The 22,381-nt window shown below is 35.6% G+C and overlaps 1 protein-coding gene and 1 long non-coding RNA gene across 7 annotated transcripts in view; one reads left to right on the forward strand and one right to left on the reverse strand.

Annotated features, from left to right (window-relative positions):
* The window catches only part of LOC138710157 (uncharacterized), a 50,908-nt gene extending 32,136 nt beyond the window's left edge, over positions 1-18,772 (forward strand). The window contains exons 2-3 of the long non-coding RNA XR_011335118.1: positions 4,056-4,110; positions 14,881-18,772. This is a non-coding gene — a long non-coding RNA (uncharacterized lncRNA). The remainder of the gene's footprint in view (positions 1-4,055; positions 4,111-14,880) is intronic.
* Positions 1-22,381, reverse strand: part of LOC138710155 (CD2 antigen cytoplasmic tail-binding protein 2 homolog) — a 122,089-nt gene that overhangs the window by 30,140 nt on the left and 69,568 nt on the right. For 3 of the 6 annotated variants that reach the window (XM_069840784.1, XM_069840787.1, XM_069840785.1), the window contains one exon: positions 21,340-21,914. The exons of the other annotated variants lie outside the window; for them this stretch is intronic. In XM_069840784.1, the coding sequence (XP_069696885.1) occupies positions 21,814-21,914 (101 nt within the window). In that variant the 3' untranslated portion in view covers positions 21,340-21,813. Of the gene's footprint in view, positions 1-21,339; positions 21,915-22,381 lie in introns of those variants that run through there. 6 annotated transcript variants of the gene reach the window in all.

Genomic DNA, 22,381 nt, shown 5'->3' on the forward strand with positions numbered 1-22,381 from the left:
TCCGGTGTTCGTCATTCTGATTCTGATTGCTTCTCTAACTGGCATTTACAGTTGCAGTTCGGATACATTTGCACATGGGAGTTTTGTTTTAGTTTTATTGAATTTGAATGTTAATCATTATTAGATGAACATTAAAAGTGTAGACCACGTGTAGGAAGTGAAGTCTGTTCTTTGAATGTTGTTGTTGTTGTTGTTTTCTAACGCCAGGCGTTTGACAATAAAGTCATTTGACCTCTTGCACTCTAATATTTTTCAAAAATATTATCATGACCAGCCACTGAAGCACAGATTTTGAGGTGTTCCGAATCCATTTCTTGGTTTGAGTTGCACAATGGGCAGTTAGGGGATTGATATATTCCAATTCTATGCAGGTGTTTAGCCAAACAATCATGGCCTGTTGCCAATCTAAATGCAGCTACAGACGATTTTCGTGGTAAATCGGGAATTAACTGTGGATTTTGATGCAGAGAGTTCCATTTTTTCCCTTGGGATTGAGTTATCAAATTTTGTTTGTTGAAGTCTAAGTATGTAGATTTAATAAATCTCTTCACATAGTAATAGGTAGATTTAGTAACAGGTCTGTAAGTAGCAGTGCTGCCCTTCTTTGCTAAAGCATCCGCATTCTCGTTTCCCAGGATTCCACAATGGGATGGTATCCATTGGAATACAATTCTTTTATTGAGTGATAATAATTGAGAGAGCATTTTAGTTATTTCTGCTGTTTGAGATGAAGGTGTGTGTTTAGAGACAATTGATAGAATAGCTGCTTTGGAGTCTGACAATATAACTGCATTCCTAAATTTATAGATGTGGCATAGAAGATTCCTGAGACATTCACTTATTGCAATGATTTCACCATCAAAACTTGTTGTTCCATATCCAAGAGATCTATAAAGTGAGAAGAGACAGCACGTAACACCTGCATGTAGTTATAGCCATTTGTTCTCTTGTAAAACCTACCTGCACATAAGAGGAAGAAGAAAGTGGGCTTAGAAGCTTCCTTCCCTAAAAGCTTCCACTTGCAGCTAGCTAGCTAGCTCACTTACCTCCACCATAGGATTTTTACTATGAGCAATGGTGCACACATTCATTTGGTTTCACAAGATAACGAATTGCCTATATCAGTTTAGTTTCTTACCAGCATGACTAAGAGAAAGTTCCTTTCTTGTTTTACTGAATTTGAATAATTTCAAGGGAAAAATTGTTCCGGGGCCGGGTATCGATCCCAGGACCTCTGGTTGAACGTACCAGCGCTCTACGTTAACAGAAAACCACAATTCCAAGTCACACAGAGATTGTGTGCACTCGTTGTGGGTCTCTGGCGTTTCGTCAGCCCACACGAATTGTGTGGATATAAAGGGAAAAATTGAGACGGTGTCAGGTGGAGTTCCCGGGTAGCTCAGTGGTAGAGTGCTGGTACGTTCAACCAGAGGTCCCGGGATCGATACCCGGGCCCGGAACAATTTTTCCCTTGAAATTATTCAAATCTGCTTTACAGGGAGCTTCACCTGAAAGACTAGATTTGCATGAATTTGAATGTTAACTATTATTCAATGAACGTTAAAAGAATAGACCTGTTAGAAAGTGTAGTATTTTATTTTAAACAGTTTAATAGCTATCAATTCCTTACCATCATGCCTAAAAGAAATTATAAATTTCTAGACAATATAAAAGTGCGATATCCTTAATTGAAAAAATTTATTCAACTCAAAAGTGAAAATCAGTGTTGAGCATCAGTCACGTAGGTAGGACAGATATTGTAGACTATATCAAGACTACAAAACACAAAACTGCAAAATCGGCAAAATGCTCACGTCAAGCATTCCCTAAATTCTTCAGGTACAAATTTATAGGTAAGAAAAAGAAAAGGAATTGACTATCCAAGAAGCCACTTCTGCATTTAACACTATCGAACATAATCAGAGATTCATAATTGATGAATTTCATCTCTATTCTCTTTAACCCAGGAGCGGTCGCTAGGAAAAAGTCATGCGCTTGGTCGCACTTGTGGGATTCCCTTCACATTACGTTTTCTAGTTCTTTTTTAAAATAATGTTAAAATCTGTAATAAATAATAAATTTGTACTTGCATTGACTGTTATATTTATTTACATTGAAGTGAATATGAGTAGGCTAGTATAAAAAAGGACATGAAAATGTGGCACTAAAACAAAATAGTAATAAACTACGCAGTTACAAGACAGACAATTTTAATGAATACGAATAAAGTAGGCCTATACAAGTAAGAATTGAAGGTAACACAGATCAACGTAAACATAGAAAAAAAATGCAATAATTTCCATAAAAGCCTGATGTCTACTACTCCTCCTCTTGGTCAATAAAATGTCACCATCTCTGGTTTTCTTTTCTCTCCTGTCATCATCTATTCGGTCATCATGATGAATTGTTGACAGAAGCAACACACTTTTATTCCTTCTTAGAATAAACGATGCCAACATGCCTATTTGTTTAAAAGCTGAACGTGCCGTTTCTGGATGATTGGCACACAATTGTCACACAGGTCATTGCACCTAGTGTAAGATGACACACAGCAATTGTCACATTTCGCCTACTCCAATATAACCTACAGCATATTTTGACATACTGTACGTATATGCAAGTTAAATAAGAATAATTAACAATTTTTTAAAAATATATATACATACAGGGTGATTCAGGAGGATTTACTATCACTTACGGAGCTTATTTCCGAAGACATTCTGAGCAAAAAATGTCATCTAAACATGAGTCCTAATCTAAATATTTTCAGAGTTACACTAATTTGAAGTTATTTGTAAAATACCATTATTATTGAGTTTTAAGGGTAAAAGAATATTACAGATAAAGAATGAACTAATGAGAGTATCAATTCTTTAATTAGCTAGAATTCTGAATATTAAAGATATTATTCATTTGTCCTACAGAATAATATCTGTAATATTTCTCCTCAAATATTAAATAGAATTGTGAAGCTAAAAATGTGCTGTGAATTCCATAATTGCTTCGTACAGAATTTTTTTCGATTTTTAACTACAAAATTACATTTTTCTTACGTATTTATCACAATTGCTACAAATCAATTGCTTGTACATTAGGATGCATAATTAAACTGCAAAGAATCAAGTTTCTAAAGTCGTATAATTTGTAATAATTTTTGTGAAAAGTGCATGTGAATGATATACTTTTTAGTTAAAAATTGAAAAACAAAATCTGTACAAAGCAATTAACAACACATTTTTAGCTTCAGAACACTAATCGTTATTTCTGAATAGTTCATTCTCTATTTGTAATATTCTTTTACCCTTAAAACTTAAGAAAAAAAGGTATTTCACTAATAATTTTGAAATTAGTGTAATCTAAAGATATTGAGATTGGACACATGTTTACATGAAATTTTTTGCTCAGAATGTCTTCTGAAATAAGCTCCGTAAGTGGCGGTAAATCCTCGTGAATCATCACCATCACCATCATCATCATCATCATCATCATCAATGGCACGACAGCCCTTCATGGGCCCTGGCCTTCTTCAGAAGTTTTCGCCATTCCTCCCTATCCAATGCCAAACTTCTCCAATTTCTAACACCCAAAGTCTTGATATCATCCATCACACAGTCTTCCCAACCTTCCTTCTTTCCATCGGAATAAATTTGAAAACTCTCTTCGCAACTCTATCATCTTGCATTCTCACAATATGCCTGGCCCAATCCAATCTTCTTATTTTTATGAATTTAACAATATCCGGCTCATTATATAATCTGTACAGTTCGAAATTATATCTTCTTCTCCATGTTCCGTTTCTCTAACTGGTCCAAAGATTTGCCTAAGAATCTTTCTTTCAAATGTACATAATAATGTCGCATCTGACTTCGACAATGGCCAAGTCTCAGATGCGTAGGATAGTACAGACCTTATAAGAGTTTTATACATCACAATTTTTGTATTCCTAAATATAATTTGAGATTTCATATGTCTTCTAAGACCATAAAAGCATCTATTGGCAGATAATATTCGTTTTTTTATTTCAGAACTAACATTATTTTTGTTGTTAATTTCAGAGCCAAGATAGATAAAACTATGGACAGTTTCAAATTTAAAAGAGCCTATTTCCAGGTAAGGGGGTCCATTTATATTAGCTCTCGTGACTGGCATATACTTTGTTTTTTCTTCATTAATTTGTAAATGCATCTTTCTTGCTGCCTTTTCCAGCTTAATAAAGGCCTCTTTCATTGCTGCCTGACTTCTTCCTATGATATCTAAGTCGTCCGCATAAGCCAGCGCCTGAATCGACTTATAGAAAATAGTTCCTCTAGTATTAATACGTGAATCCCTCATGACTTTCTCCAGTGCTATATTAAAAAGGAGACAAGCTAGTGAATCTCCTTGTCGGACGCCACACCTAGTAGAAACAGAGTTAGACATCATGTTTTAATTTTAACTATGCACTTGGTATTTGTCATCGTAGCTTTCACCAGAGAGATCAATTTTTTTGGGATCTTCAATTCCTCCATTGCAGCATAGAGTCTTTCTCTATTTATGGTATCATAGGCTGCTCGAAAATAAACAAAAGGATGATGGGTCTCGATTCCAAACTCGTTGCACTTTTCAAGTAACATCCTCATGAATCACTCTGTATATTTGGAAAAGTTGTTGAGTATCATAAGTATTGTTTATAATTTTGAGGCTGATAAATTTTACGAGTATTATTAAATTGTATTTCATACTTAACAAATCGAAGTTATGCTCGCAGGAACATAGATAATCCAGGATTCGGCCCTCATCTTTATACTCATCATAACACTCAGCAATACTGTGCAACTGACGATTGACTCATGCATAATTCATTCTTTGTCTCTTCCTTATTCTTCTTCCGGCATTGAGTTCAAAAATCATTTGTGACATGTCTTCTTGTTCCGTTTTAATTTCATTCAGTACTGAACACAGAAAGGGTGACTTTTTTCAACCATTAGTTGGAAACATTGATGCCATCCCTCTGTAACGTTATTAGTTCTTGGCTCTTGCAATATGACTGCATTGTATTGGTTCCATAAATGGGGTGCATACCTCGTCTTCCCCTTCCATCTTCCTCGAATATAAGTTACATTAAAATAATCTGCAACTTTTAAGGGTAGTGGGTAGTGATGCCTGTATGATTAAATAATTTCAGTACAAAAGTTTAGTTCAATATTTTTAGGCACTTGAAATTTGGTGTTCAAATAATATGATGTCAGTGAACATAGAAAAAACAAACTTTAAACTCTTCTCATTAAGAAAGAAACCAGTGAAAATAAATCTAAACTATAGAGATGATAAGTTACAAAGAACTGAAAAAGTAAAATACCTGGATATACATTTCGACAATAAGCTCTCATGGAGAAATCACATTGAACTGATCAGCACAAAGGCAACAAATCGTTTTAAATTACTAAAAAGACTGGCGGGAACGAAATGGGGTAGCTCAAGGAGTACACTCAATACAACCTACAACACATACATAAAGCCTATCTTAACGTACTGTGGTGAAGCACTAATAACCTCATCAACCACAAATAAACAGACATTAGAACACACTCAAAACCAAGCTTTATGTCTCATCACTGGTGCAATCAAAACTACTCCAATTGAAGCCATGCAAATAATCACATCTAATAAACCTGTTGTAACAGATCTTGAAACACAAGCCCTTTTAACCTATGAAAAATTAAGAAGGCTTCCAAATTGGGATAAATGGAGTAAATACAAAGATTCTAAATTTACATTGAGGACCCAAAATGGATACATACAAGAGGTAGAAAAGCTTAAGCAAATTCTAGAAATACCAAGTGAAAAGGTAAACTTGATGAATCGATATAATCCACTTAATAACTTCAAAGTAGATTGCTGCCTTGATCTTGATGAAGTCTTCAACAAAAAAGATATAAATCCAGAAATAGCAAAAGCCATTGCCCTACAAACAATTAATAGAAAATATCCACAAAAGGACTGGTTGTACATTTACACTGATGGATCTCTCATGGATCAAAATGAAGGAGCTGGAGCAGGAGCTACTTGCCAATACTTTTCTCTTTATAAAAATGTTGGCAAGTACACAACAAATTTTGATGGCGAAGTTGAAGCCATTTATACATCACTTCAAAATGTATTTGTTTGGCTAAACCAGTGCAAAAACATAGTCATCCTGTCTGACTCCAAAGCTGCAATCCAGTCCATCAGCTCAACTACATCCCCTAAAATGGAAAAAGTGAAAGAAATTCATTGCATGGTAAAACAAATTCAAATGCTAAATAAAAAAGTGGATCCCGGCCCACTGTGGACTGAACGGTAACAAGAAAGCAGATATGTTAGCAAAGAAAGGAACTTATATCAACTTAAAAACAAATTTCAAGTTCCCATATGAATCAATAAAGCGAGTCATAAAAAGAATAAGTTACAGCGAACAGGCAAAACATCAAAATTAAAAATGGAAAGAATCATTCAAAGATCCAAAACTAATTCCTGATCTACCTCGAAAATCTGCCGTGGCCATGTTTAGATTGATTACTGGTCATGATTGCCTCGGTAAACACCTCCATCGTATTGGAGTACTGAATTCACCTAAATGCTTACTGTGCACCAGAGAAGAGGACATGGAGATGGAGCACTTGGCTAATTGTGAAACTCTTAGGACATTTGTGGACCTTCCATCAAAATATTGGGAAGCAAGAAGGATGATGACTTCATTGTTAAATCCAGAGCATAGACACACACACACACACACATATTTTTAGACATTTAGTATTTAAAGTGGAACAAAAATTTCCATGGTTATACAATAAATCATTCTGAATTCAGTTCTATAAAAGACAACTAATTAGTTTCTTATCCAAGTGCAAAAGAAAGACCCTAACTGATAACCTGTTTTCCCACTTTGCTAAATGTACCCCAATCTTCAGGTGCACATCACTTGCTACAATCTTCACTCATATGCCTTGTATTTCTTAAAGTTATCAAGTATTGTATATTGTAAATTCTAAAGCAAAAGTTACTTAAATATTTCACCCGTAATGAAACAGAAAAATATTGAACTTTGATTAACCATTTTTGCCATTTTTTTAATGCATATATTTCCCCCCCCCCCCTTGTGTTATGTGTGTGATATTCTTAAACCCGTAGGTATACTTTGTAGAACACAGGCTGTAGAAAACACTGTAAAAGTTTCATGTAAATAGATTCAATAGTTTCAGAGAAAAATGCACTTAAGTTTGGAAAATATCAACTTACGAAAAACTGCATTAAAAATGATGCATGAATTACATGTGCCATCAAATTTAAAGAGGTCATTTAAAGGGATTATCTGCAGAGATACCCCCACAATATATTATTTAAAGAGCAAGTTTTGTACTTTTTAAACACAAAACAAAAAGTAGCATTTTTAACCACTAATCATAGCTGGTTCCCTTAATAACAGTTCTGAAATATCTTCATACAGCTAGTCATATGCTAAAAGGTATATCTGCTCTTGGAACGAACGCCAGACTTAACAGCTGATGTACTCCATTCCTAAATGCCCTATTGTCTGCAATGTTATATGAAGCTTGCAAATCTGTAGCCTTTACAGTCCTGTAACCTGATTGTCCCAAGTGAAAGAAACATAGGCCCCTAATCTGGTAGAAGCTGCAGGAAACACAGCTTGATGGGCATTAATCAAACATTGTTCTAATAATAATGTATGAAATATACCAGCAGGCTAAACAAGCAGTATGTATAATATATAATAGGTGAAGTGAACATAGGTTAAATGTATCGTAGGTTAAAATAACAGTAGGCAAAAGCTCCACGGAGTGTGCCAAATGTCACGGAACCGAACATGGTGCTACAGAATGACCTGATTACCGTATTCAGAAAAAATTATAGAATTTCTTTTTTATCATCATCATCATCATCATCATCTCCTTCAAGGCTTAGACTTTTCGACCTATTCCGCCTCCACCAAAATTGGTCTCGCCATCTCTTAACTGGTCTTCCTAGTGACCTCCCTCCTTTTGGATTATAATCCATGGCTGCTCTAGCAATACATATAATTGGCATTGTATGTAGGTATGTGTTCTTTTCAGTCCTGTTGTTTTGTTCTGATTATTTCTATTACTGTATATTTAGTGCCTTTCTTATATCTTCAATCCTCTTTCTATCCAATAAAGTATAGCCAGCTATGTATCTAAAAAATTTCATTTCTTCTGCTTCGATTCTTCGTTTGTGGTCTTTGGTTAGAGTCCAGCATTCACAACCATACAAGAAAGCAGGGAATTGCCAAGACTTTATAAAACTTCAGTAAAGTTTCCTTTAGCACCTTTTCACCTAAAGTACAGCGAATTGTACCACAAAAATACTGTAGTTAAATATATTTAGTTTAATATAAATTTCAAACTTTTTCTCATAAGTTATAGAGCAACCCAAATATTTAAATGTACTAACTTGTTCTATTATTTTACCATCTATAACTATTTTTGCTCTAATTGGGTGAGGTCCTAGAAAAGCCATTGTTTTTGTTTTACAGTCCCATTGTGAAGAATTAGATAGTGTTCTATATGAATGGTTGGCAATTAAAAGATCTAAGGGAATGTGCATTTCTTGACTGAGAAAGCCAAGGAATTGCACCAGAAAATGAAACTGCAAGGTGAGTGTGGATTTTTCGTTGGGTGGGTTAACAGATTTAAAGAGAAATATGGAATCCGAAAACTAGATGAGTCCGGTGAACAAAGGAGTGTCGACAAAGTGTCAGTGGATCAGTTTATTAATCGGTTCCAGAAAATTGTGTCTGAGAGTAATGTTATTGTGGAACAAATACACAACGCTGACAAGACTGGATTATTATGGAGATGTCTTCCACAACACTGGCATGTGCGACAGAAACCTCACCTAAGGGCTTCAAACAAAACAAAGATCGTTCAGTGAATATGCTAAATTAGTGTATTTTTGTGTTAAGTGATGTTTTTTAATAAAGAAAATCTACACAGTTTATGTTATTTAGTTATGATCAAGTGACTGAGAAATAAGCTTCATATGACTGCGATTTCAATAGGTTGGCATCATAAAATACGAACAGGTAATTTGTTAAAATACTTGTTCAGTTATCCGGAAAAATCTCGTATCCGGAATTTGCCTGGTCCCATTGGTGCCGGTTAAGAGGGATTCTACTATAGTTGTAAGATTTAGTTGTTTTTTCTTAAAGTTCTCAGAATTGAGGTTCTTTCTTCAAGCCTAGGGGGATAGACGTGGAGTAGTTATTCATTGCAATATTTCTCCAATTATTTAATATTGGAGACGCAAATCTCTTGACAAAACTACTTGCGCTATAGTCATCTATGTACGTCCCCTTTGGCTGCTCTCCAGCATAAATTACAAAAATGTCTGCATAAAATGTGCGGACATCTACCAGAGAATATATTTTTATGCTGTATTTTGTAGCTTTATTTTCAATATATACGCGAAATTTACACCTTCCTCGAAAATCTTCCAACATTTCGTCCACCGTTCCATATTCTCCAATCTGATAGCTTACTTACAGTGTGATTGAATACTTCTCATATAGCAACCTGTGCCTGTCATTTATGTTATCCAACCTCAAAGCACAAAGGAGAAGAAAAAAATCTTTTCATACACATTGTAGCTCTCAAGCACTCTGGATAATCCCATAATTTGTTAACTGAACAACTGAATCTACAATAATTGCATTTTGCAAAGAATGACATTCGTAAGACATTCTGAGAATTGGCAGAAAAGCCCAAGCATGGTTGGTCGCATGATAAGAGAATCCCTCACAGATGATGCAGGGGCTTAATGAAATCGCAATTATGGGTTTGGTGAAAATAATAGCTGCTTGTGACTAAAAGTCATAAACTCAACTAGAGAGAAAACCAGAATTCAGAATCAAGATTTAAAGAGATGTGAGAGTAATATTCATACAGCGACCACTGGCAGGTTAAAGTCATGGATAAGGAATTTACTTATGGACTAAATGCAAATCCATAACCATAAATGATTTGACACCTCATGCTCAAAAGGACATCACTGAAGATTTAAAAGGTTCGCCCTTTTGCATATTATAAATTGATACATCAAACCACATTGACAAGAAAACGTCATCAGTTTTTGTTGGTACTGGAAAACTCCAAATTTTGAAATTAAAAATTGAATTTAAAATTCACCAGTACACGTGGAGAGACTTCAGATATTCTGGTTCATTATACAGTGCTCTCATTTTATGAGAAAACTTTGCATCATTCCTCCGTTGGCCGACTTCCTGCTCTCCCGACCGTATCGTGGGAAGCCAGTTCTACAAAACTTCCCAGCAGTTAGTTGCTTCTGAGAATTGTACCGGAACATGTGAGTGACTGTTGCTTGTGTACTAAGTAAAGTGTACGCCGGGTAGGGTTGCCAACCCTCCCGTATTTGCCCCTCATTTTTAACACTCTCCCGGCTCCTGCATTTTTTTTCTCTTCGAGCATTTTTCTTCTTTTTTTTTGCATAATGTAAAAATTATTATTCTAAGCATTTGATTTTGCCGTGAATGATGATTTATATGCTGAATTTTGTTGTTCAAGAGATGAATTAAAATGTGCAGTCTTCAGAGAAGATAATGCTTGTCAGAAATAGGTTTTTATTGCTGACTCGTTTAAAATCAAACCATGTTTATATTATAAACTGGAAAAAACTGGTGAGTTTTATTCTAAGCGTACCAAGTAGTAATGCTCATACAAAGAGGGTATTTCATTTCCTGAACAATAATTACACAGATGTTCAAAACAGGAGCACGATGCATCTAATTAGGCTGACCAGACGTCTCCGATTTCCTGGGATAGTCCCCGGTTTTGAGATGCTGTCCCCGGGGAGAAAATGTCCCTGTTTTTGTCCCCAGAAGTGAATTTTGTCCCCAGAAGTTTTGATTTTGTTTCAATAGCATTTTACTGAAACTGCTGTGATTCATGCACATTTCTGAAAGTTTCTCAGTATGAGACAGAAGAACCAGTGAGCACAGTATGAGATATTCTGCACTCTTTGAGAAGAATATAGCATCTTTCTCTTTGGTCATCTTAGCATTCGCGTTGCATGGAAGCGTTAGAACTGTCACAGCGTCCATTTTTATGTAATTCAAAAAATGAGGAATTTTGTGACAAACCAACAGATGAAAAGTGGTAAGATGTTTTTCAACATTTATAAAAAAAAAATTCCATTGAGTTTGAAAATCTTCTCAAAATAGTGTCATTAATCATGTGTCTTTCAGTCAGTAATTCATCAGTTGAAAGACTTTTCTCCACAATGAACTCAATCTGGACTGATGGAAAGTCAAGAATGAAAATTGAAATATTTAAAGCTTTGTTACAAGTGAAAACAAACTTTCATTTCTCATGTGAAGAACTTAGTGGAAAGCTGTATGGGAATGAACAGATTCTTCAGACAAGTACTTGTAAAATGTGTGTTAGAGTTCAGTGTGTACAATATTATGTGAAAGACTTCCATGCATGCGTCAGAACTGAAATTGAATTCTTGAATTCTTAGTGGCTATAATTATGTATAGGAGTTACCTCTGTTTCTGCACTTAATTAAAAAAGTTAAGATATTCAACAAATTTAATGTGCAAAGTTCTATCATTGTATCTAATGTTACATGTATTTTCTGCAACATTTCAATAGAGCATGACTAGGTAAGTGTTAGTGGTTTTTCTTGAAATTGCCGATGTCCCCTGCTGGACCACAAAATATCTGGTCGGACTACATCTAATCATACCAGAACAGCAAACTGCTGACGACTTCAATTATTATGCGACACAAAATGTGTCTCAAAATACTCTTAATTTAAGCTTAGGTGCTGAAGTGCAGAATAAAATTCTGTGGCCGGGAGGAAAAAGGTCTTAAGTCAATTTTTTTGTGAAAATGAGATTTTTATATATTGTGAAAGTGGAAACAATTCTCTACAATCTGGTAAAATGGTTAAAGTCAAATAAGACTCCTGACTGGATTTATAGAGCATTACTGTAAACAGTCCTATAATAATTGTTTAAGACCCATTTTGCATTCCTAATAATTTACATTTCTCATTTATTTTGACATGAAAAAGGTCTTATGTTTACATAGTCCCTTCTACTCAGTTTGGGTTCTAGTCTTAAAAGGGCTTAAGTGCGGCTATTTTTGGAAATAATCAAGAAAATTGTTAAATGAGCAACATTACCTATTTTAGAAGAAATATAAACAAATAATATTCAGGGAAAACCTCTTAAAAAAACTCTATAATTGACACCAATTGCCATCTTTCTACTGCTCTCCTGAAAAGTATAAAATTTTTACTTAAGACCTTCTTCCTCCTGGCCACAGAATTGTTTTTAGTAATGGAACTGAATAATTTGTCAATTTTCTATGTGAAATTTTGTCGATTCCTTAGTCTCCCATATTTTCTTCAAAAGAAGTTGGCAACCCTAATGCCGAGGTTCTGTTGTAATCTAGATCCCTTGTAAAATGAGAGTACTGTATTATGGAAATTGTTGAAAGATTTAACATTTCAGACAAAATACTAGGAATATCAGCAGACAACAATACAAACACCAATTTTGGTTATTTAAAAAGAAACTTTTCTTAGGCTAACTAATGGCGGGTACTTGACTTTTCGTCATTCACCCATATGAATCCAGTTGTGTAGACCAATTTACCAACAGAGTCATTGCCAAGGATGTGACATAGGAGGCTGGCATACACTACACCCATGATGAGGTGATAAGATTTGTTGGAATGCCACAGAGGAACCGGAACTGCTGGAGAAAACCCATGTTACCTGGATCACGGGCTTGCCTAACACAAGTTATAAATTGAGGTATGTCGGGGATCGAACCCAGGTTCACAACATAATAAGTCCAGCACTCTACCACTAGACCACTGTGGCGGCTGGTAAAAAAAATATTTAATAAATAAAAAAGAATTGAGTAGGCAAATATGTGGGGTAGTTGTGCAGCCCATATAATACACAATACTGTACAGAACTGCTGTAGGTATTTTGCCACTTGACTTTCAGGCTGTTATAGAAAGGATTTTCCAATTTTTTTCGTTTGCTTACTGTCAAACTGGAGAGTTTAAAATCATTCTGTGAATTTTCTGAAGGAGAAAATAAAATTACGTTAGACCATAGCAAAACCAGATGGTTTTCTTTAAAGCCTGCTTTGAGTTGTTTGAGTGAAATGTATAAATCCCTCAGGTCTTGTTTCTTAAGCTTGGATAAATTTCCAAGCAGGCTTGTGGTCTTTTTCAACAAAAGGGAGAATTTTTACTATTTCAATTTCTTAAAAAGTCAAAAAGATATTTTCTGAAGCTGTACTGATGACTGAGCGTGAGGATTCCTCAGGTATTGAAGTGAAAAAATGAAGCTGACAATCTTTTGTTGAAGCTTAGGGCAGGACAAGATGAGGTCTTTATAAATAGTAAAGTACTTTATAAAGTAAATAATCTCCAGTCTGCTGATTGAAGCCCATGTGACATCTCTGGGATATGTGCAGCTCCTGCAGACAGATGCCACCTGTAGGCAAATTCCTCCTGGTCAACCTGTTAACTGTTAAATATGATTAATGAAATGATGCTAATGAAGGAGAAATGAGTCCGAGGTCCAACACCGAAAATTACCCAGCAATTCTGCTTCGAGTGGTTGAGGGAAACATGGAAAAAAACCCCAACCAGGTAACTTGTCCCAACCAAATTTGAACCCAGGCCTGCTCGTTTCATGGTCAGGCAGGCTAATCGTTACTCCATAGTGGTGGACATAATTACTGATTACTCTACACTGAACAAAATATAATCATGTCATTTAAACATTATTACCGCAAGAATCTTGTGAGAAGAATAATATGTGCAATTGACAAGTTGATTCATGATGCAACTCTGATTAAGGTAAATGTTCTGGATGTTCTGCATGTCATTGCAGAGGCTTGGAAAGCAATCACAGATTCAATAATGTCAACTATTTTCATACTATGTGGATTATCTATGGATGAAAGTGGATCTTTCAGGACTGAAAGTGGAACAGAATTAACACGACAGACGACTAATGTGATCGATTAAAAGCTGGTGTGTCATATGAAGAATATGTAACATGTGAAGTTCAAATCATGGAACAATTAATGTTAGAAAGAAATCTAACATTTGATGCATCTGAAAATGAAGAAAAGGACGAGGGAAATAAAGAAAACAATGAGTCCCCAACAATTTTCCTGTTAGCGCTGGAAGACATCAGCAATACTACTAAATACCTAATGAGATTTGATTGTGATGATAATGTAATGCCTGCACCCAGCAGTGTTGAAAATGTGGTATATAGGGTTTATAAGAAAGCAAAAACCAGCAACCTGCCTTAATGGATAGGTGGAAGAAGTAAATCAGATTGTAGGTAATATTATTTACCGTAATGATTTTATAATTAGTCTTTGTAACTTTAAGTAAATATACTTTTTCCTCCCTTTTACCTACCTATAGCTATTAGTAAACCAGTATTCTGTTATGTTAAAATGTTTACATTTCTCTGTTGTGTTAATATAACAGTTGAATATGTGTAGAACAACAGTTGCTGCTGTAACTGCGTTCTTCCATGTTTGCACCACAACCTAACTGATAGAATGCTGGTAGGTTCCAGGTTACATATTCTGATGCAGGTTTAAAAAGTTTATGCGGTAAACACATTGCATAACTTTGTCCTCTTTTAACCTTGGTATGCAATGTAGTTACAGAATGGGATTTGGCTCACATGTTCACACACAACATTTACAGAAATGTCAGAAAAAAAAGGTTAAAAGTGTGTATTTTACAATAGTAATATTCCGAAGCTTATTGTATGGTTTCGTAACAAGCTGTTTTTTATGTTAATGGGTTGTAGCCCTTCGCCCAACTCCAAGCTGGAGGACCACTCCTTATCGGCTGTCCACGACTGCTTATTCAATATATTCGCAGCTACCCTCCACATCTGGAGGCCACATAATAACTCGAGTGGGCTGACAAGACGCCAGAAACTCTCACAAACTCTGTGCAACTTGAAATTGTGGTTTTCTCTTAATGTACCTACGGTAATGTATTAGGTTTGCAGAGGTTAAAGGTGTTTGAGAATAAGGTGCTTAGGAAAACATTTGGGCTAAGAGGGATGAAGTTACAGGAGAATGGAGAAAATTATACAATGCACCTGACATAATTAGGAACATTAAATCCAGACGTTTCACATGGGCAGGGCATATAGCATGTATGGGCGAGGGAAAAAGACCTTTGGGGAGGCTGAGACATAGATGAGAGGATAATATTAAAATGGATTTGAGGGAGATGGGGTATAATGGTAGAGACTGAATTAATCTTGCTCAGGATAGGGACTGATGGCAGGCTTATGTGAGGGCGGCAATGAACCTCCGGGTTCCTTAAAAGCCATAAGTAAGTAAGTAATAATTCATATTAGCCATTAACAATGAAATCCCCATTGAGTTTTCTAAGTGAAATAACATACCACTTCCTAATGAATACTGAAGTCCTTCAAATTAAATTCAACAAGTGGAACCAGTGTCATCAGTTTAAATTTATGATATGTTATGTGATGTATTCTAATGCCACTTTGTTTCTATTTCGCTCGTATTTCATTTTCATATATTTCTGTTCGTTTTCTTTCTTTTACATAGATGGCAGTCCTAGTGGCTTATCATCTTTGCTTTTGATTATATCAATTGGCACCTCAAATGAGGGTAGTAATTCACGGGTGCTTGTGTAAAGGGGATTAATTATGAATTGGCTAAAGTGGGATAAGTAAAGATTTGAACCCTCCACGATTATTTCTGTTAAATCATGCTTCCATCCATAATGCAGTTACAGTGCTCTGTATTTTGTGACAAAGTGGTTTTGTTCAATACCAAAGGAGAGAAGTTTACATATCTTATAATTTGACTTAACCCCCTTTACACGAGTACCCGCGAATTTTGCATGTTGGATAGCCAGTGTCTTGTATGATTTTTCTACTATGGGTGCTTTTTCAAATTTGTCAGTTAAAATCCCTACTCCTGTTTTTCGGACATCATCCATTGGAAGTGACTGTAGGGCAGCATTCGACTGGAGTGGTGGTGCATCATGGAAGAGTGATCTGCGATGTGCAGCCGAGTACACATCAGAATTTGATGTCTGACAACAGTGGTGGTTGTTTGTCCACCGAGTGAGGGGTCAGTCGACGAGATGTGTAGCTGTACAGCAGCAAGTGATTAGTAACTGCACTATAGTTTCGCCTGTGTTACACGGGTTTTCAGTCTGCTGGAGCTGCCTTGGTGACTCTTCCTTGGACTTGCGGATATTAATTCAGTGGCTGGAGTGGTCCGCAAGTAATGCTTGACAGTGCAAGTTATAAGTATGAATGTGTTTGATTATATGTTGACTTAATTCGTATTGGTTGTCTGAAATTTCTTTATCACTGTCCAGTGAGTGCACTGTCGTTTGTTGACATCTGTATGTAGGCACTGCAGGGACTATGCGGAGCAAGAGGGAGGGCATGTACATTCCACTTCAAAGCGTTATTAGCACGAATGTTATCAGCACATATAATCACATGCTCTCCTGCACTTGGTACCAATATAACAAGAAAATTATTATATTAATACCAGCACCTCTTTTAATGTCAATTATTAGTTATAATTAGAGCCCGGATGTTTAGGAATTTATAACAGTTAAAGTAGGCAGGTAAAAAAGGCAATAAAACTTAAAAAGAGGCACAATAATCTTTGAAAAAGGCATCCCTGTCACTTTGATTTACTCCAAATCACATTTATATCTATGGAAATAATGATTTACTTCCACCAGTAAAAAAGCCATTTTGCCAAACATCCTGGCTCTAATCATAATATTTCAGTTTATTTCATTTTACAATATTATATATTCTTACTGTGAAATCATTAATGTAATGTGTGCCGATAGCTAATTGTAATTAGTTCTTATCTACTGCTATATAGTCCTGCATTCAAAGTGAAATAAATCATGTGTTTACAATATTCAAAATGTGTGCTGTCGAGTGATTAAGCTGATTAAGGTGAATGTTGATAACAAGAAATTGCTTCACAGCCTCTGTCTCCGCTTATTATTGTTTCAGAGGAGGATTGATTTTTTAGTATGAGTCACGAATTGTAGTATTTAGTAGTAGTCGGTGTAATGTTAACAGGCAGATTATTTCTCGTTTTCGAGAATGGCAGTGCCACTAATACAATTCTAGTAAATGGTGTTATCTGTCCAGTACTCTCGCCAACTATAATGATCGGTACTGAGAGGGTGCATATTCACTGTACTTGAGCAACAGCTGAACTTAATACTGTCACAACGATACACTGCATGGATGTGAAAATTAGACTGCAACGCCTGAGATAAGAGATTGTCACAGGTTTCATTTCGAGCAGTTGTCTCCGCTGCCACAGGTAATCATTCATCAGACAAGTAATATAAGAGGCATTTTATTTCTAGGCCACGTTAGTTATTGTGCAGTCACTCTTGTTCTTTTATTGAATTTACCTCATTGTCAGGAGGAATTGTTTTATGTTCAGCTTTACTAGTAAGTTGTTATTATTCCCTTGGTCGGTGGAGGATAGATGTACCTTGCCTAATTGTTTGAGGATAGATGTACCTTGCCTAATTGTTACACAAGTTGAGGACTGCTTTCTATAATGTTAAGATTGACTTTTATGTTATTAAAGTAGTCATTATTAGTACGAGTTTGTTAGCGTTTTATTTGCTATTATTAAATCTCGAGACAGTTCAGTTATGTCATCATGTTCTGTATCCTGTCATGTCCTCGGCAGGGAGAAGGACACTATGCCACAGCTACAAAGACATATGTGTGCTTTAAAAGCATAAAAAGTCAGGTAATATGTTAAACTCTTCTGAAGTGTTACTTTTATATGGAAGCTAAGATGCCTGTTCTTCTCTCATATCTTTTACCCTTCTATAAAGAAATTCATGTAAAGTTTGTGACCATGGAGCTCATTGAAAAGTATTTCAAATGCTACCATACCATAAAATATATTTTATAACTATATATTTGATAACAATACAGGTAATGAGCATCATTATATTTCGAAAACAGTAGTGGAGCACCACAAGTGATTACAAATATTCACTTCAATTCTTAATTTTTTTTCAATGTTAATGTTTGAACTAATACAAAACATATATTACAGATATTCTAACTGTTACATAGGAAATTACATGTGAATTTTATGTTAAGCTGCAAAATACAAGGTGCAATCAACATATTTCCGAACTGTGCTTGTATTTATTATACTGTTAACCATATTATATGTATGTGTGTCACTGAAGATTGCTGCTTTCATGGCTGTTAAGTCAATCTATCAAACAGTGTCAGATTGTCTTTAAGCCTTCAGTACTCGTGTGGGGAACACCTGTCAACCAGTGTGTTTCTTTTCATTGTTGTATTTCCTAGAAAGGGTTTACAATGGTGAAACTTTAGGTACCTTCAAAACCAAGTTCACGTTCTTTAGTTTCAGTCTTGAAGTTCCTCATATTGTAGCTAAAGTTTTATTCTTCGGGTGGCAATTGTCAACTACGCAACTTTTTACATTACAGTTTCTGTAAAGTTCTGGTAAATATTCATTATCACTTTTGTGAGTTATATACTGTATCTTTAGGGATAATTTGTTCTATTGAACTTCGAAGGATTGTGGATCTACGTTTATCAGATTTCTTCAGAGATTAGAAGACGTTCTCATGTATTACTGGGAATTCAAGAAACCGATATGCCAATCCCAGAACAAAGGACTGGATCCAGGGGCCGTTGTTACCTGGCGATCATACTAAGAATGATGCACCACATGTTTTAAAATCTAGTGCCATGGAACTAATCTGTAATAAATATGATAATTTTCTCCATATCTATACTGATGAGTCACGGAATCCTGATAATGGATTTTCAGACGCAGAGTATTATATCCCAAAATACAGGGCATATCAAAAGTCCGGTAACACTTTCAATATTTTATTACACAAAAACTACTAATAATAGCACTTCAAACAAACGTCAGTTTAAAGTCAAACTCTCAAAGTTCTGTTTACACCTTACAGAGATTCAATGTGTGAACCATGAGTGACTCGGCAGATGTCCAAATGATAATGAAACTCTTCCCATACTCTTTTCAACATATCCTCTGTGACCGTGGCAGCAGCTTCTCGAATTCTGGTTTTTAGTTCCTCTAAATCACGTGGCAAAGGCGGTACAAACACACGGTCCTTTAGGTACCCCCATAGATAAAAGTCACATGCAGTTGTATCGGGTGACCTTGGTAGCCATGTCATGAAACATCTGTCCCTTACTCCAGCACGTCCTATCCAATGATCAGACATCTCCGTATTCAGGTAAACACGAACTGCATTGTGGAAATGTGGCAGAGCCCCATCTTGCTGAAAGATGAAATCGTCATCAAGATCTTGTCTTGTGTCCACAAAAGAGGAGTGGCCATCCCAGGGTGAGTGAAGAGAACGTTGAGCGAGTCAGAGAAGCATTCGTAAGGAGCCCGGGGAAATCAGTCCATAGAGCGTCCCATGAGCTTCAATTTCCTTCAATGACTGTGTGGAGTATTTTGTGTAAGAGGCTGGCTATGAAAGCATACACACTGCAGCTTCTGCATATGCTAAATGAAGATGACAAATGCAAGCGCTATGAGTTTTCTTGCCAGCTACAACAACAGGCAGCAGATGACGATGACTTATTCAGCCGCTTAATTTTCAGCGACGGAGAAGTCTGTATAACGAGAAATATTATATATCATATTCAGCTCCCTCTAGTCTCGAAACAGAACTACTGGCCATAGAGACAGTGCTTTTACATCTCTCTTCCTTATCTGATATAATTATATGCACTTTTAGTGACTTGATGGGAGCTATTCTAAATATCATGAAATATACTCCAACTTCCTATGCACAAATTACAATTCTATACAGAAAATATTAAATAAACTAAATCTTCAAAAAGAAATAGTTTTCCAATGGATACCTAGTCATTGTGGCATTACTGGAAATTAGATTGTTGATAATATTGTCAAACGGGCAACATCTTTTGGGCCCAAACCTATGCAAACAACTTCTTTAACCAGCGCATATTCTGCAGTTAATTCTCATTTAACAAATTTATGGGTCGAATTATGGCATTCTTCTGATAAATGCAAAGTTCTTCAAAACAAACAAAAGAAATGTAATGATTTACAAATGTTCCGCAGCATTCTCAGACACATACAAACTTTCTTAGCAAGAGCCAGGACAGGCCATATTATCACTCAGAAGTATCTTCACCGCTTTGATCTTGTTGACTCTAGTAGTTGTTGCTGGTGCAACAATAACGAAGAAGATTTGGAACATAACCTCTTAAACTGCCCTGTCACAAACATCCATAGAACTAATCTAAAATGTGCAATCCCTGTAAGCTTGGACAATTCTCTCCAATATATACTGAATACACCTCATCTTTGGAATGTGGCTGCTGAAATATACAACCAGCATCGTGCTTTTACCCATCATTTGCAAGAAGAGGAAATTCATAGTGAAACATAGTGGAACACGTGTTGTCAGCAAATAGCTGGATACACTATGAAGATAGATAGAGACAAAAGACTAGAAATGATGTGTGAAATGTTCAAAACAGACATGTGTCGACCATTTGAGGAATATCTGTTAGGTACTGCAAAGACATGTCTGTAGAAAGCATTCATGAGAATGCATTTAGAAGAATAATCCAAGAAAAATAGGACAATAGGACATAAGCTATTAAGGCATTATTGTAAAGAAAGATTTTCACAACAAAGCAAGGATTATAAACGTGTTTCCAGTGTTAATTTTGTAGGTAAATGTAGAAAGCATTTGAAATTTACACATAAATAATTGAATGGGTGAGTGGAATAAGGATAACATTCCAACTTCCCTAGTTTGTGGGAAAACAAAAAAAAAACAAGTTTGCAGAAAAAGCTTAGGGTTCTATTGGAAAAGTTACTAGTAGACAATTGTAGAACTAGTCATTCTGTATTCCTCGTACAATCTCAAAGTCAAATACTTATTTTTTTTAATAATTATTAATAATTAAATGTGTTGGAATATTATCCTTTTTCCACTGAATGTTTTCACAACAGATAAACTTATTAACTATAATATTTTTTTGTGACATGAAATGTTTAATAGTACAAAAGACACTTTAAAATGGTTTTACTCTATACAGTGATGACCATAATATGAGTCCTTATTCATCCTTATCACTGTCTGCTGTATTTGACACTTAAGGATGTCTTCATAGAGTGACTTGTACTCATCAGGTATGCAATGTGTGACTTTTGAGATGTCCTCTAACTTTTTATATCGGTTCCAAATTTTCCATTATATGCTGCAGTAGTGGGGAGCCCCACATGATCTTGTTCCTTCAACCTGAATGTTCCATGGTGCAAACCATCAATGTACTCTGAAGTCTCGACACAGCCTTTCATCTTTCCGAGTGAATATAAGTTTCCTGTACTTACTGATGTTAAATGTCAGGTTTTTATTCTCAATATCTTTACATGTTTTCTTGAAATACTGTGCCATAGTGTTTGAAGTTGAGTACCTGGTTGTTTTGAAGTCCCTTTACTTGATATGGCGGAGGGGGTTGAGTTTCCTGGCACTTCTAATGATGTCATCATACTGATTTGGAGAGTAAATCCGATCTAATCTTCGAACTCGTCGTTTAATAACTGAAAATGTTCTGTCAAATGGCAGAATGTTATCCTTATTTCACTCAACTAAAGCTTCGACTGCCTCCGTGGTCTGTTGGTCAGCATGCTGGCTTCCAGATCAGGAGGTCCCGGGTTCGATTCCCGGGCTCGGTTCTCGGGAATTTTTCTTGAAGAAGAGGAATTCCTGGGCGTCTAGAGTCTGGAAATTTGTATGAATGTGAGTGTGATTGTGCCGGGTTAATATTAATTAACCAATCATCACAAATATAAAAATATATCAGGACTGTCACTGGGCAGTAACCTGAACACATGTTTCAGCGTCATTGTTGACAAGTAACTCCATCTGTTAGCACAACCATAAAGCAAGTAATAGATGCTATAGAGTTACCAACAACGAAAAAAATATATATATAAAGCTTCAATGCTGGTTTTAATAATATGAGAGTGGAATATTCCCCTTTTTACACTCATTAAATAGCTTAAGCAAAAATCTACAAAATGGCTATTTCAGTTTAATTTTTCAATTTTTTGGAATGTTATTCTCTTTTTCACTCACCAGTTTAATTACTGTATCTATTAATTATAAATAAACTAATTCCGTTTCAAAACTATTTTTACATTTATTTATAAATGAACTCTGTATACTTCGTATTAACACATTTATGT

The sequence above is a fragment of the Periplaneta americana genome, chromosome 12 (genome assembly GCF_040183065.1).
Source record: "Periplaneta americana isolate PAMFEO1 chromosome 12, P.americana_PAMFEO1_priV1, whole genome shotgun sequence".
Lineage (NCBI taxonomy): Eukaryota > Metazoa > Arthropoda > Insecta > Blattodea > Blattidae > Periplaneta > Periplaneta americana.